This window comes from Ambystoma mexicanum, chromosome 6q, assembly GCF_040938575.1.
Source record: "Ambystoma mexicanum isolate Mex_15411 chromosome 6q, UKY_AmexF1_1, whole genome shotgun sequence".
NCBI classification, from domain to species: Eukaryota; Metazoa; Chordata; class Amphibia; order Caudata; family Ambystomatidae; genus Ambystoma; species Ambystoma mexicanum.
The window spans coordinates 1,185,617,186-1,185,629,306 of record NC_090937.1 but is presented as its reverse complement, the minus strand read 5'-3'; the positions used below and the strand labels follow the sequence as shown (position 1 = coordinate 1,185,629,306).

Sequence of the window (12,121 nt, the reverse complement as noted above, 5' to 3'; positions counted from 1 at the left end):
TGGGTTGCCTCATTCTTGTGGGGTTGGATGTTGTTAAGCGGGCGGTGTCTGTGGTTTGCTCCGCCTCCCTGGGTCACAGGAGCTTGCCTATGGTTATCGTTCTTTCCCAGAGAGGGTTTTATATTATACTTACTGTCTCATGTGCGGTTTGCTTGTCCTGCCATGTGCTTTGATTGTTTTGTCTTTGTGGACAAGCTGGGCTGTAACCCGCAGCGTAGGATGTCCTTGGGTCCCTTCTCTTTCCGCTTGGGTGGAGGTCAGAGAGCCCCATGTTGCGGCACCCCAATCCCCCCCATCTGATGATATTCCGGGGCTGTGGCCGGAGCTCGGGGGGAGCGGGGCACAGTGAGGGAGACAGCCTGGACTGGTTTTGCAGCTGCGGGTCCTTTACAGCCTGCTGATCGCGCTCCCTGCGTCTTCCGGTGCCCAAATCGTGTCCCTCCACGCACTACAGCCGCTCCGCTCACCTCACCTCACCCGTGCGGACCTGGAAGGGGTCCGGTATTGCGAATCGATCCGATACTTCTCCTCTTTCCGCCACGTTGATGATGTGTCCGGGTGCCGTCCCCTGGCCCCGAGTGGCGCCAATGTCAATACACGGCCTCAACTTCCAGTGCTTTTCCAACTCTGCTGGTGAAGCGAACCTGCAGCTATTACCGGGTCGCTGCCGCTGCTCACAGGCGGGCTGGGTCACGCTGGGGTGTAGCCCTGGGCACCTGGGGGTCCACTCGAGCTTCAGGGCCACGGCCCATCTTAGGTTGGCCGCTTGTGCCGGGGCGCCTCGGTGTCCCGGGCTTTCCGAGTCGATTTTCTCCGGATTTTCGGGTGCAGTGTTAGTTTTGTCAGCCACTTTCCGTCTGCATACCAGGGTCAATTCAACATCAGGAATGCTGCGATTAGACAGGATTGATGAAGGAGCCTCCCGGGAGCTCACAGAGGAGCCGCCATCTTGGTTGGCCCTCTAGTGCCCTCTATTTACAGAGGTATAGTTGAAGGTATTTTGGACCCAGGCCCCAGAAAGCCTTGTGGCCTATGCAGAGGGTTTTAAATGTAATCCTTGCATCCACTGGGAGCCAATGAAGGGATTCCAGAGCTGGAGAGATATGATCCCAGGGCTTTAGGCCAAGGACAAGTCTTGCAGTTCTGTTCTGGATTAGTTGTAAAGGGCAAAGAGTTGGAGGCAGGTAGATTAAGAAAGAGGCTGTTACAATAGTCCAACCTGGAGAGAACCAGAGCTTGGGAGACATTGACCTTCTGGGCGAAGGAGAGGAAAGGCAGAGTACCTCTAAGGAGGAGTAGTAAGAAGTTTGACTTTTTAGAAACGTCAGAGATGTGTGCGGTGAAGGAAAGTGTGGAGTCAAAGATGACCGAGAGGTTCTTAGCCTCTCAGGCAGGGGTAAGAGGAGGGCCAAGGGTTGCGGGCCAGAGAGTGAGGGGAAAGGATGGTGAGGATCATTGGCAGCACACCCATTTTGAATGGCGGCTAGGCAATCAGAGATGAGGGAAGAGAAGGAGGTGGCTGAAGGAAGCCTGAACATGAGTTGGGTGTCATCAGCATAGCACTGGAAGTTTGAGCAGAAAATGGAAATGCAGTAGGCGAGAGTTGCCCAGGTATTGGTTGAAAAGCCAGGGCGAGAAGTTAGACCCCTGGGGAACACGACAGGTAGAGAGGGAGACAGCGGATAGGAAGGACCCAAGTGTTACCTGGGAGTGTCGATCAGAAATGAGAGGTCAGCCAGGCCAGATCCTGATCAGTGATACCCAGGTTGTCACGGAGACGATTGAGTGGGATGGTATGGTTGACCTTGTCAAAAGCAGAGGAGAGTTCAAGAGGGATGAGGACGGAGGGAGTGTGCTTTTCAAAGTTAGAGAGCAGGTCTTCACAGATGTTCAGGAGAGCAGTTTCCATGCTTCTGGCAGCTTTGAATCCAGATTCCCTCTGACCCTTCCATCACCACCAAGCAATCCATAGGGTCTGATATCTGTAGCAGTATGGAAGCTATTATACCCCATAGGAAAGAGGAATGATTCCTACGGACTTGGTTTTGATGCCCCCTATGGGCTATTGCATACGATTAGCCCCAAAATCTCACTTACCATGGAAGTTCAGGATAGATCCCTTAGCGGGCGTTATTGATCCCGACTTTAGGGTGGACGTGAAGGTTCTCTTACAAAATCATGGTGAAGTCCCTTTTGAGGTACGCCAGGGAGACCTAATTGCGCAGGGAATTTCGGAAAGGGCTTTGTTCCCTCAGTTCAAAGAAAGCAAACCAGATAAAACAGGAAGAGGTAACTTAAGTTTTGGCGAGGCTGATAAATCTCTTGCAGTCCAAGAAAGGAGAAGAACCCACCATCTATCCTGAACTAGCCTTTGCCCAGCAAAATTATCCAACCCTCGCTGAAGCTTTTCTACAAGCAATCCCAGAAGAGGAAGGCATGGAAAGGGGGAAGTTATTTTTTCTTCTTAAAACTTGGGTTACTTTACCGAAGACAAATCTCCACAGAAGGTTTTATAAAGACCCCAACTAGTAATACATAAATACCTAGTAATACATGAAAGGTTGTGCTAGAGATCACACATTCCCATCTCACAGGGGGGCATTTGGGACACGTTAAATCCCAGGTGCATATTAGTGGAAGGTTTTACTGGCCAGGTATACATGCCGATATAAAAACTTTCATACAAACCTGCGAAATATGTCAGAAGACCAGCCTGCACATCCCAGTACCTGCCCCTCTGAATTGCCGATCATAGACATCCCCTTTTCTAAATTGGTGTGGACAAAATAGGACATCTAGAAACATCCAAATTGGGAAACAAGTATGTCCTGGTGATCTCAGATTATGCAACCCGATATCCAGAGGCATTCCTGATGCAAAATAATACCACTCATCAGATCCTAAAGCATCTTCTACAGTATTTTTCTAGGGTCAGTTTTCCCAAAGAAATATTAATAGATCAAGGTTTGAATTTTATGAGTAAGCTTATGGCCAAAGTCAAAGAGCTACTCCACATTACCACCTTGCGATTTTTGGTGTACCATCCTCAAACCGATGGTCTAGTAGAAAGATCCAATAAGACCTTGAAACTCATTCTACGAAAATAGGCAGACAAGGATGTGAAAGACTGGGATTGAATGATCCCATGGGCACTATTTGCCGTGAGGAAAAACCCCAAAGCTTCTGCCGGTTTCTCTCCCTTTGAGCTACTCTATGGAAGAGAACTGAGTGATGTCCTGGACATGCTCCGGGAAACCTAGGAAGAATGAGATGAGCCTCCCATTCCAATATCACAAACTGCCTCTAGAATGCGAGAACACATGAAGTTGGTTTGGGACTTAAGTGATAAACAGTGTAGTTAAGGTGTGCCAGGGAATGGAAGCGCTTGAGCAAGTAAATCACGTGAGCACTGCTTGGTATTGTAACACAACTAGCTGCTGCACTATGGTGAAACAAGTAGGTACCTCAAAACCTACTGCACATGAAAGAAAAGCAGTAATTGTTTCACCAAATAAAGAGCTTTGCCTTGAAAAAGACCTGTGGAGGTCGAAACACGTGTTGGCATATAACTCTGACTCTTGAACATGGACATGATTAAATTATGAAAGATAACATTGTGAATGTTATTAGTGACTCTCATTAGGGTTTTGCTTCATTTACTAAACTTAATTTCTCATCGCAAGCTATCTATTTTGTGGTGCTAGCAGCGCATTTATTTGGTGAAACAATTACTGGTTTAGGACTTAGTTTGTACTCATATGGGACCGCCCCAGAGCCAACAGAAGGCTAATTATGATGAAGTAATTTAAAGATGTTTTTCTGTTGGACAGAAAGTACTAGTCCTCTTAACCACCTCAGAGAACAAATTTATTTCGAAGTGGCACAGACCTTATGACGTAATACTATGAACGGGAACGTGCACTTATAAAATAGACCAACGAGACCGAAAACAGGAAGTCCACTTATACCACATTAACCTCTTGAAAGAGTGCAAGGAGAACCCATCAGCTACCCATGCCACAATACTAGCCTGACTGGTTCCAGAAGATATAGATAACTTTGACTTAATTCCTTCTGTGTTATTGATCCAACAACGAGAAGATCTAAAAGATGTAGTGGTCTCATTCCCTGATGTAGTCGCAGAAAAACTAGGAAGAGTAAAAGGTACATACCAATATATTCGTACCCCTAGATGTCAGAGGGGTCCTTCTAAAACCCTATTGTCTATCCGAGGCACGTAAACCGATAGTAATCGTGGAAGTCAACAAAATGTTGAAGGCCAGTATTATTGAGTCCTCAAGTCCATGGTCGTCTCCTATCGTGTTGGTTACAAAACCTGACCGACCGTTCCTGGAGATTCTGCATAGACTTCCATCAAGTGAATGCCATATCCATCTTTGATGCATATCCCATGCCATACATCGACGACTTAATTGATAAACCCGGAACAGCCACCTATCCACCCTAGATTTAACCAAGTGGTACTGCCAAGTCCCCGTATATGAGACAGATGAGGATAAAACTGCGTTTTCAAAGCCCCTAGGATTATTCCAATTTAAGGTCCTCCCTTCCGGCCTACACAGTGTGCCAGCTATGTTCCACTGCCTCATGTGTAACATCTTGCTGCCCTGTTCTGATTGGAGCTTACATTGACAATATCGTCTTTTACAGTAAAAACTTGGAGGACCATCTCTTCCATCTTTATACCATCATGAATGTCCTCAGGAATGCTGGCCTAACTGCTAATCCAGCTAAATGCAGATTTGCCAAATCAGCCGTGACATACCTTGGCTTTTAAGTAGGGAATGGGAATGTACAGCCCCAACATGAAAAGGTAAAAGCCATCTTGGATACTCCAACTCCCAAGACCAAAAAAGATCTCTGGGCTTTCCTTGGTCTAATAGGATAGTACTGTAGGTTTATCCCTAACGTTTTGGGATAAAAGAGCCCAGGTGACGGATAGACTTAAAAATGTTGAACCCCAGAAACTTCAATGGAACGATGATGACGAGATATGCTGTAACATCTTAAAGCAGACGTTATGCCAAAACCCCATACTAAAGGTAGTCTACTTCTCAAAGGAGTTTGTGATAGACGGACGCACCTCTTACAGGGTTAGGAGACCTTCTGTCCCAAATTTGCGACAGACTCGAACACCCCATACTATACACGAGCCGCAAGTTATTCCAACGTGAAGAAAGAAATTACTCTGTGGTAGAACTCGAAGCCCTTGCCATCAAGTGGGCCATTATCCATCTTAGGTATTACTTATTAGTATGAAGGTTCACACTGGTTACAGACCACTGAGCCTTAGTTTGAATTAGCCAACGCAAAGAGTCCAGCCCTCGGGTCATGCAATGGTTTCTAGACCTACAACCCAATTTTTCACAGTGGAACATCGGCAGGGAAAAGACCGGGGAAACATGGATTTTCTATCCCGGTTGCCCTGTGAAACGAATGGGGCTACATCGCATGGAGGAAGGGCATGTGAGAAACCTGAATGTGTCTCCCTAGCTAGTCGCTGGGGATCTGTCATCCAGGTGGCCATGATACACCCATCGCTATTGGGTCCAGTTCCTGGAGCTGGACCAGTGAGGGAGAATCACCTGGAAGGGTGGTCCTTGGGGAGTGGAAGTGGACACCAATCTGTGAGATGCTGTATCCCCCTTCTTATAACACCTTTTCCTCAGCCTACCACGTAGGATACTCACTCTATCCCCTTTTTCAGACACAACACTTTCTCACACCACGAAAGACAATGGACTAACACAAGGGCTGTTTACCTGACCTGTCCCAACACAAGGGTCAGGCAAAGTCATGCAATTGACCAGAACCACACACACCTGACAGCCCTTTCCCTTCCACTGCATGGATAATAGGTGGAGCACACAAGCACACAACGAGCAAGGCAGACCGCACGACGAGACAGCTATCCAAACAGGGCAGTTCGAGAGGAGGAGTAATGCGGAGAGAATAGAGAGGGTGACAAGGAGAGAAGCATCCTTGCCCTTTCCGACCCAGACCTGTGAATCCCCTGTAGAAGGAATCGTAAAACTGCGAACAATAGCCAACGTGTCTGGCAGCAGATGTCAACGGTAAACAGAGCATGCCTATGCTGATAAGCGGGACAGAGATAGATGCCTGCTACCGTGGTCCCATCCTTGACTCCAGATACAAGAACAGACAAGTGGTTCATCACAGCCGATGAGTCGAGGGGAGAGCCGATAAGAAACCAAACTGTGTTAAAGTCGCAAGGTGGCAAATTACGGGAAGTTCAAATAACTGTTAACATTAAGAGAAAACCAGCTGCAGAGGGGTCTGGCACCATGTGGGTGATCTCCCGAGAGGCTCTGGTTGATCCCGCGTTGGTTGAAAATACAGATACCAGAAGGCCATAGGAGAGCGGCAAGGGAATGGCCAAAGTGCTCATAAAAGGGTTCTGGCAAAATCCTCTGTACAGTCGAAAGTCTTTGACTGACAAATCATTGGAAAGCTAAGGGAGATGAATCCCAAAAAGTGAGAAAGCAAAAGGAACATTGTGTTGACACGAGTGAACCCGACAGATGGAGTTCCACAATTAATTGTTTAAGAAGACTTTAAAACCTTTGAATGCAACTGTTGAAATCATCTGGAAAATGCCGTAGTGAACCCGACAGAGGGAGGCAAACATATGAGAAGTGTCTGAGCCTTGGTCATCACCCAACGTACATTGGAAATGACCATTTTGTTTATTTTTTAACACATCGGATGCATGGAGGCAAGAGACTTTTTGTAGAAAAGCGACTTAACCACCAAAAGTCCTGCTGACTGAGAACTGAACTGTCATCTCATGTTGGGAAAGCTTGAGAATGTACTATACTCCGGAGTCCCGCCTTGTTCCATGCTCAAAACGTGGGGAAGGGAGACCCCTGGCTACCATATCCTGACTTATCTGGAACACTTCTTTCTTTCTTGTGAACTCTATCCCACACTCTTTTTATATTCCTTGTAAGGATTGGCATGGCAAAAGTGTGTTTTTTTTTTTTTTTTTTTTTTTTTTTTTTAGTATAGGCCCTTTTATTTGACAAAACGCCACCAGGACTGCCTTATTTTATTATTATTTGATGGTCGTAGCTTACTCCCATTTTAGATTCAGGTTTAGATTAGGGCTTTTCCCAATCTGCATATACAGTTTAATAAGCACCCTTGAACTGTGATCACTTGTGTCTGTCTTTACTGTTGCCACCATGAGTTCCTTACAGTTAGAAGAAAGATATGGACACGTTTACTTATTTTATTTAAATGATAAAGAAAAACAGACCTAACTCTCCATATTGCATTGGGGGGGGGTAGTTCCCTGCCTCTCCAACTAGGCTAAAGGTATTCGGCTGTCGTCAGGAAGTCAGTAACGGAAATATATTCTGTCCAAATCTAGCTCTGTCTATCCCTACCACCAATAACTGATTACTAAACTGGGCCTGACAAATGACTCTCGTTATGTGGCCTTCCCTTTGCCTTGTGGCTTATTCTCAGGGTTTCTTCTTTCAACAATGTTCTTGCAAACACAAATAGCTGTCTTTCTCAATGGGTTTCTTTAGGGTGATGTCTTGCTATAAGACTGGTGTGTCTGATCTATGAGTTCCTATAACTCTTTCCAGCAGTCACTGTATGTTAAGCTCCATTTCACATGACTCTTGTCCTTTGTGTTTTTCACATATGCTCTCAACCTTTTACTCTTATTGTATGTAGTTCAAGCCTTTGATAAACTTTGAAGTTTCTCCACTCTTAGGAACTCTTTAATATATCCTGTCTGTCTTGTTTTATTACAGACTGTGCCTTATTACTCTTTATGAAGAGGCTTATTCGCTTGTCTTCAAGTAACTTTCCTTGAGTTCTCTTCTGGGTGCGCCTTCTGAGTTAATACTTCACACTCATCATTTGTTTTGACTATTTCATCCTTCTTTGGTTTCTCTTCCTTTATCGCAGTTATGACTTTTTATCATCCCAATCCGGTAGTATGGGTTTTCCTAGCTGCCTCCCGCCACTCCAGCATTCCCTGGTACCTGTTAACCTATGGATTATGCTTGCAGGGCTCAGCAATTTCTCACGTTCCTTGGTCGGCCCTCTCGACCGTCCATTCACTTTGGTTTCTCGCTCACCTCCTTCCAGTCTGGTTTCTTGCTTGCCTCCCTCCAGTCTGCTTTCTCGTTCGCCTCCCTCCAGTCTGCTTTCTCGCTCGCCTCCCTCCAGTCTGGTTTTCTCCCGCACCAGTCTGGTTTTCTCCCGCACCAGTCTGGTTTTCTCCCGCACCAGTCTGGTTTTCTCCCGCACCAGTCTGGTTTTCTCTCTCGCCAGTCTGGTTTGCCGCTCGCCAGTCTGGTTTTTCGCTCGCCTCTAGTCCGACATCACTTCTTGACTGCTGCCTTCAATGTACGGCGGTCAGTGGCAGCTAGTGCTGCTCGGCCCTGCTGGTCTCAGCGTTGTTGTATGGTCATCCGAAACAGCACGGGATGTCCATTGTCATGCCACCACGTCGGACGCTGCTTGCTCGTCCGCTCGAACATCATCTTCCCCACTGCCTGCCTCTACAGCCCACCAGCTTCTCTGATGGGGCTACTCTGCCTCCCAGTGTGCTGCAGGTTCCTCTGCCTTGTTTGGTTTCACCTCTCCAAGGTGCTCCGATGCAAGAGGACTTCCCCTAGGTACTGTTTTCCCCCATCCTTACTGGCTTCCTCATCCGATTTTCATAATGCTGTGTTCTTAAAGGGGTATGCACTTTTTCGTCCCACAGCTTGCTTGAGCCAGCATTGTCTATATCAAAATAGGAGAAACGTTGTTATTGATAGAAGGCAGTCCCATAATGCAAAGTTAAAACCAAGTCTGGACTAGTGTCTCTCAAATGGAACGAATAATGTAGGCATGTGATCTAGGAATCCATACATCAGGGCTGATCTGGGATGCAGATAGTTTTTGTGCACTCCTTTAAAACTTTGACTTCTCCCCACCCACCTGTCAGGGGCCAAGAGTGCTGTGGCCTGAAATATATGTTGGCCTCTGTCTGCTTTTTTAGGGGGTGCACAGGTTAGCACCCTCTCTCGATTTTAGGACCCAAGGTCCAACTTTTTTAGGGTCTGTCAAAGGGCTAAGGTATCTAGCTAAGCAATTCTACATTGTCACAACATTGTGGAAAGAGCCAAGAGGTATCCATTCTTTTGGGATGTCTGATGTCATAAATGGGGAAATATACGTTATGTCCTACCCACTCCTCTCACTTTTTTCTCATAACATAATACCCATGTTTCTACAAGTACACTCTTACTCGTGATCACAGCTATATTCAAATTAAATAAGGTAAATGCAGCAACTACTAAAGATTTTACTTCACTATACTCTAGAATAGTTTGTTGATGCATGTTGTCTGATATCGTAACTGTGCTATTGCATGCATTACTAGGAATAATAGGCGGCAAAAAGGAAGGAAAAAAAAACGGATAATCTTATCCAGCGTGCCCTATAGGATTAAGGTTACATCATTTATACAAATACAATAAGGAAGAGGTCAACAAGCATTATGAAAGAGGACAATAGGAGATATAGGGGATATTCTCTCCTGAAGAACCATTGTGAAATACCATGGGGAAACACGTGACGAGAGAAAATAAGGTTGAAAATAATCAAAACTCTAAAAGTGAATATTTTGAAAGTGTTTTTTAGAAATAAAGAATTTACTGAAAATAACCATGCACGTTTGGCACTCTATGGTCTATCTCATAAGGGAAATAACTGAATACTAAGAAATTAACAGCGCAAAGCACCAGGATGCATCAGTATAAAATAATGCATTACTAGGATGTCAAGTCGATTGAACATTATTGAACTGTTGGATTTTGTAGACGTTTCCTCACTAATTTGCAAATAAGTCTAGCAGTACTGCTGTATGCATTTGAACTTCATTGACAAGCATATTTACTGTGTGATCTGACACATTTTGATGATGTAAACATTTAACAAACATTAAAGACGTTGTTGCATTCATCATGGTCAGCCACAATGGGGTGATGGTTGTAAAATCAGAAATAAAGGTTTTTACATTGTGTTTTCTCAGTGACTTGGAGCAACTGAAGACCGAGCTTAATGAACTGTGCGCCGCTCTTGAAGAGAATTTCTTTCAACCAGCGAAAAACAACTTGGAACCGAAGGCAGAATGAGATGGCCATGGTTAATTCCTTAATGTAAAAGGGATCGAAAATAAAGACTGCTTTTAGGAGTAAAGGAATTGTTTTTTGGAGTACTTGAACTTAATAGAATACAGTGTCACATTTTATTAATTTCTGTTTATTGTTTTTTCCTTACCATTTTATTTTTCATTTGCGATAAAATAAGTATTGCAAAACAATGAAATACAAAAACCATGTCTTTTATACAATTGATCCAAATGCATAGTTTGATACTTGAACCCTTAGTAGTAGGTTAACATTCGTTATTAACAATTGTTGGGAGAGTGGTAGAGGTACTATGAAATCATGCTGCCCTGCTCCCAGCAAAATCTGTTAAAAAGTTAAATCAAAAAAGCCAATAACTGTAGCCAAATACTGTTTTGAATATCTTCATACAAGTTCTAAAATAGTAATAAGTTATACATTTTTAACAGCTGTCATGCACAGTAGAGAGCAAGTTTGATTAGTCATTACAAAAATCAAGTCTGTGTGATGCCAAATTGTTTTACACCAATCCACATCACACACAATGAGAAATTAAAGCCATGTTTAATTGCCAAAAGGCTTTCCTTCACTTAATTTAAAAAATATTAAATAATGAGATTTTAATTTCTAAATGTCAAAGCAGTAATGACCATGGAGCAAATGATTAATTCAACTTGAACTGAGCACTTTGAGTACTCTTTGTTAGTCCAACCAGCACTTTCCGTACCCCCTAACTTGATAGTAATGCTCAACAATTCATTAGTCTATAAAGTACAGTGAAGTACTCCCAAGTTCATTCTATGCTGTCAGCATGTTTTAAGGCACTATACCCTTTTCAGGACAGGTATAGTAGGTTCTTGATGTGTGTCCCCAGCTCCAACCAACCATCACTCAGGGTAAAATCCATGCATGTAGTCATACATTTAATCTGACTCTTCCTCGATGGTAGTAACTTCAGTCCTCCATTTGTGTAGTTTTCAATTCATTGCTGATTCATAGATGTTTGTGGGAACGATTAAGTTAAAGGAATAATTAAAACTCTGACTTAAATAATAGGTGATATTGTTATCTTGGGTTTGTTGAAAACCCCAAAGAAACCAGACCTGAAACCTTTGATTAGTAATCTTAATTGACAATTATAGAGTTGATCAACTCCTTCTGGTATGGCTTTGGAGTACTGAGAGTTGTCTGGAGATGACAAGGCATAAATTAGTTTTAAAAAATTGATTAGCAGAATTTGCTAGTTAAAACTTTTTTGATTAGCAAACAAACTTATTTGATTAGCAATTTTGTCCTAAATTTAATATCACCAGAATTAGTTGTACCCCAAGACATAACACTAGCAATAATGCAGAAATGATTTCTATGTACCTCTGAAGTATAGCATTAGTGCAATGTCTGTAAAATGTAAAGGTATGCTGCATGAATGGACAAACAAATGATAAAGAAAGCTCTAAAACATGTTTCAGTTCTAGGCTCTGTGGCTGGGTCATGCAGTCAGTGTTGCAGCACAGTGCTGTTTTAACTGGAAAATGAAATGGTCTTGATAATAATATTTCTTTGCACCTAGTTATTCATGCACAATAAAAGCTACAGCTTTACTTCTGATCAGGTAGTTTCTTCCTGTGGTAGTACTTGCATTACTGGTTCAAACATAGCCATGGAGCTGCACGGGTGAAAGCAGGGGCACAAGGTCAGTTTCCTATTTTTTGTTGGGAGTTTTTGTACTCAATATTTTTATTTTTTGGGAGTATTTGCCTTTCTTTAGGGAGTAAAAGTGGCTGATACACCCCTTATCTTTAGGGCTCAGGCCACCGACACTGCCTAAGGATAAAATGCACATTTCTACTCTTGCCAGCACTGGTGTGGTTGGGTTGGGTGAAATGATTTGCCCCGGATCACAAACTCCGGTTAAACAGTGAAGCCAGAATGTGCTAGCA

The 12,121-nt window shown here is 43.9% G+C and overlaps 1 protein-coding gene across 1 annotated transcript in view; it reads left to right on the top strand.

The window, feature by feature from the left end:
- Nucleotides 1-11,782, top strand: part of PGM2 (phosphoglucomutase 2) — a 936,504-nt gene extending 924,722 nt beyond the window's left edge. The window contains exon 14 of the mRNA XM_069631820.1: nucleotides 10,085-11,782. Coding sequence (XP_069487921.1) covers nucleotides 10,085-10,187 — 103 coding nt within the window. The 3' untranslated portion in view covers nucleotides 10,188-11,782. The remainder of the gene's footprint in view (nucleotides 1-10,084) is intronic.
- Nucleotides 11,783-12,121: the final 339 nt, after the last annotated feature.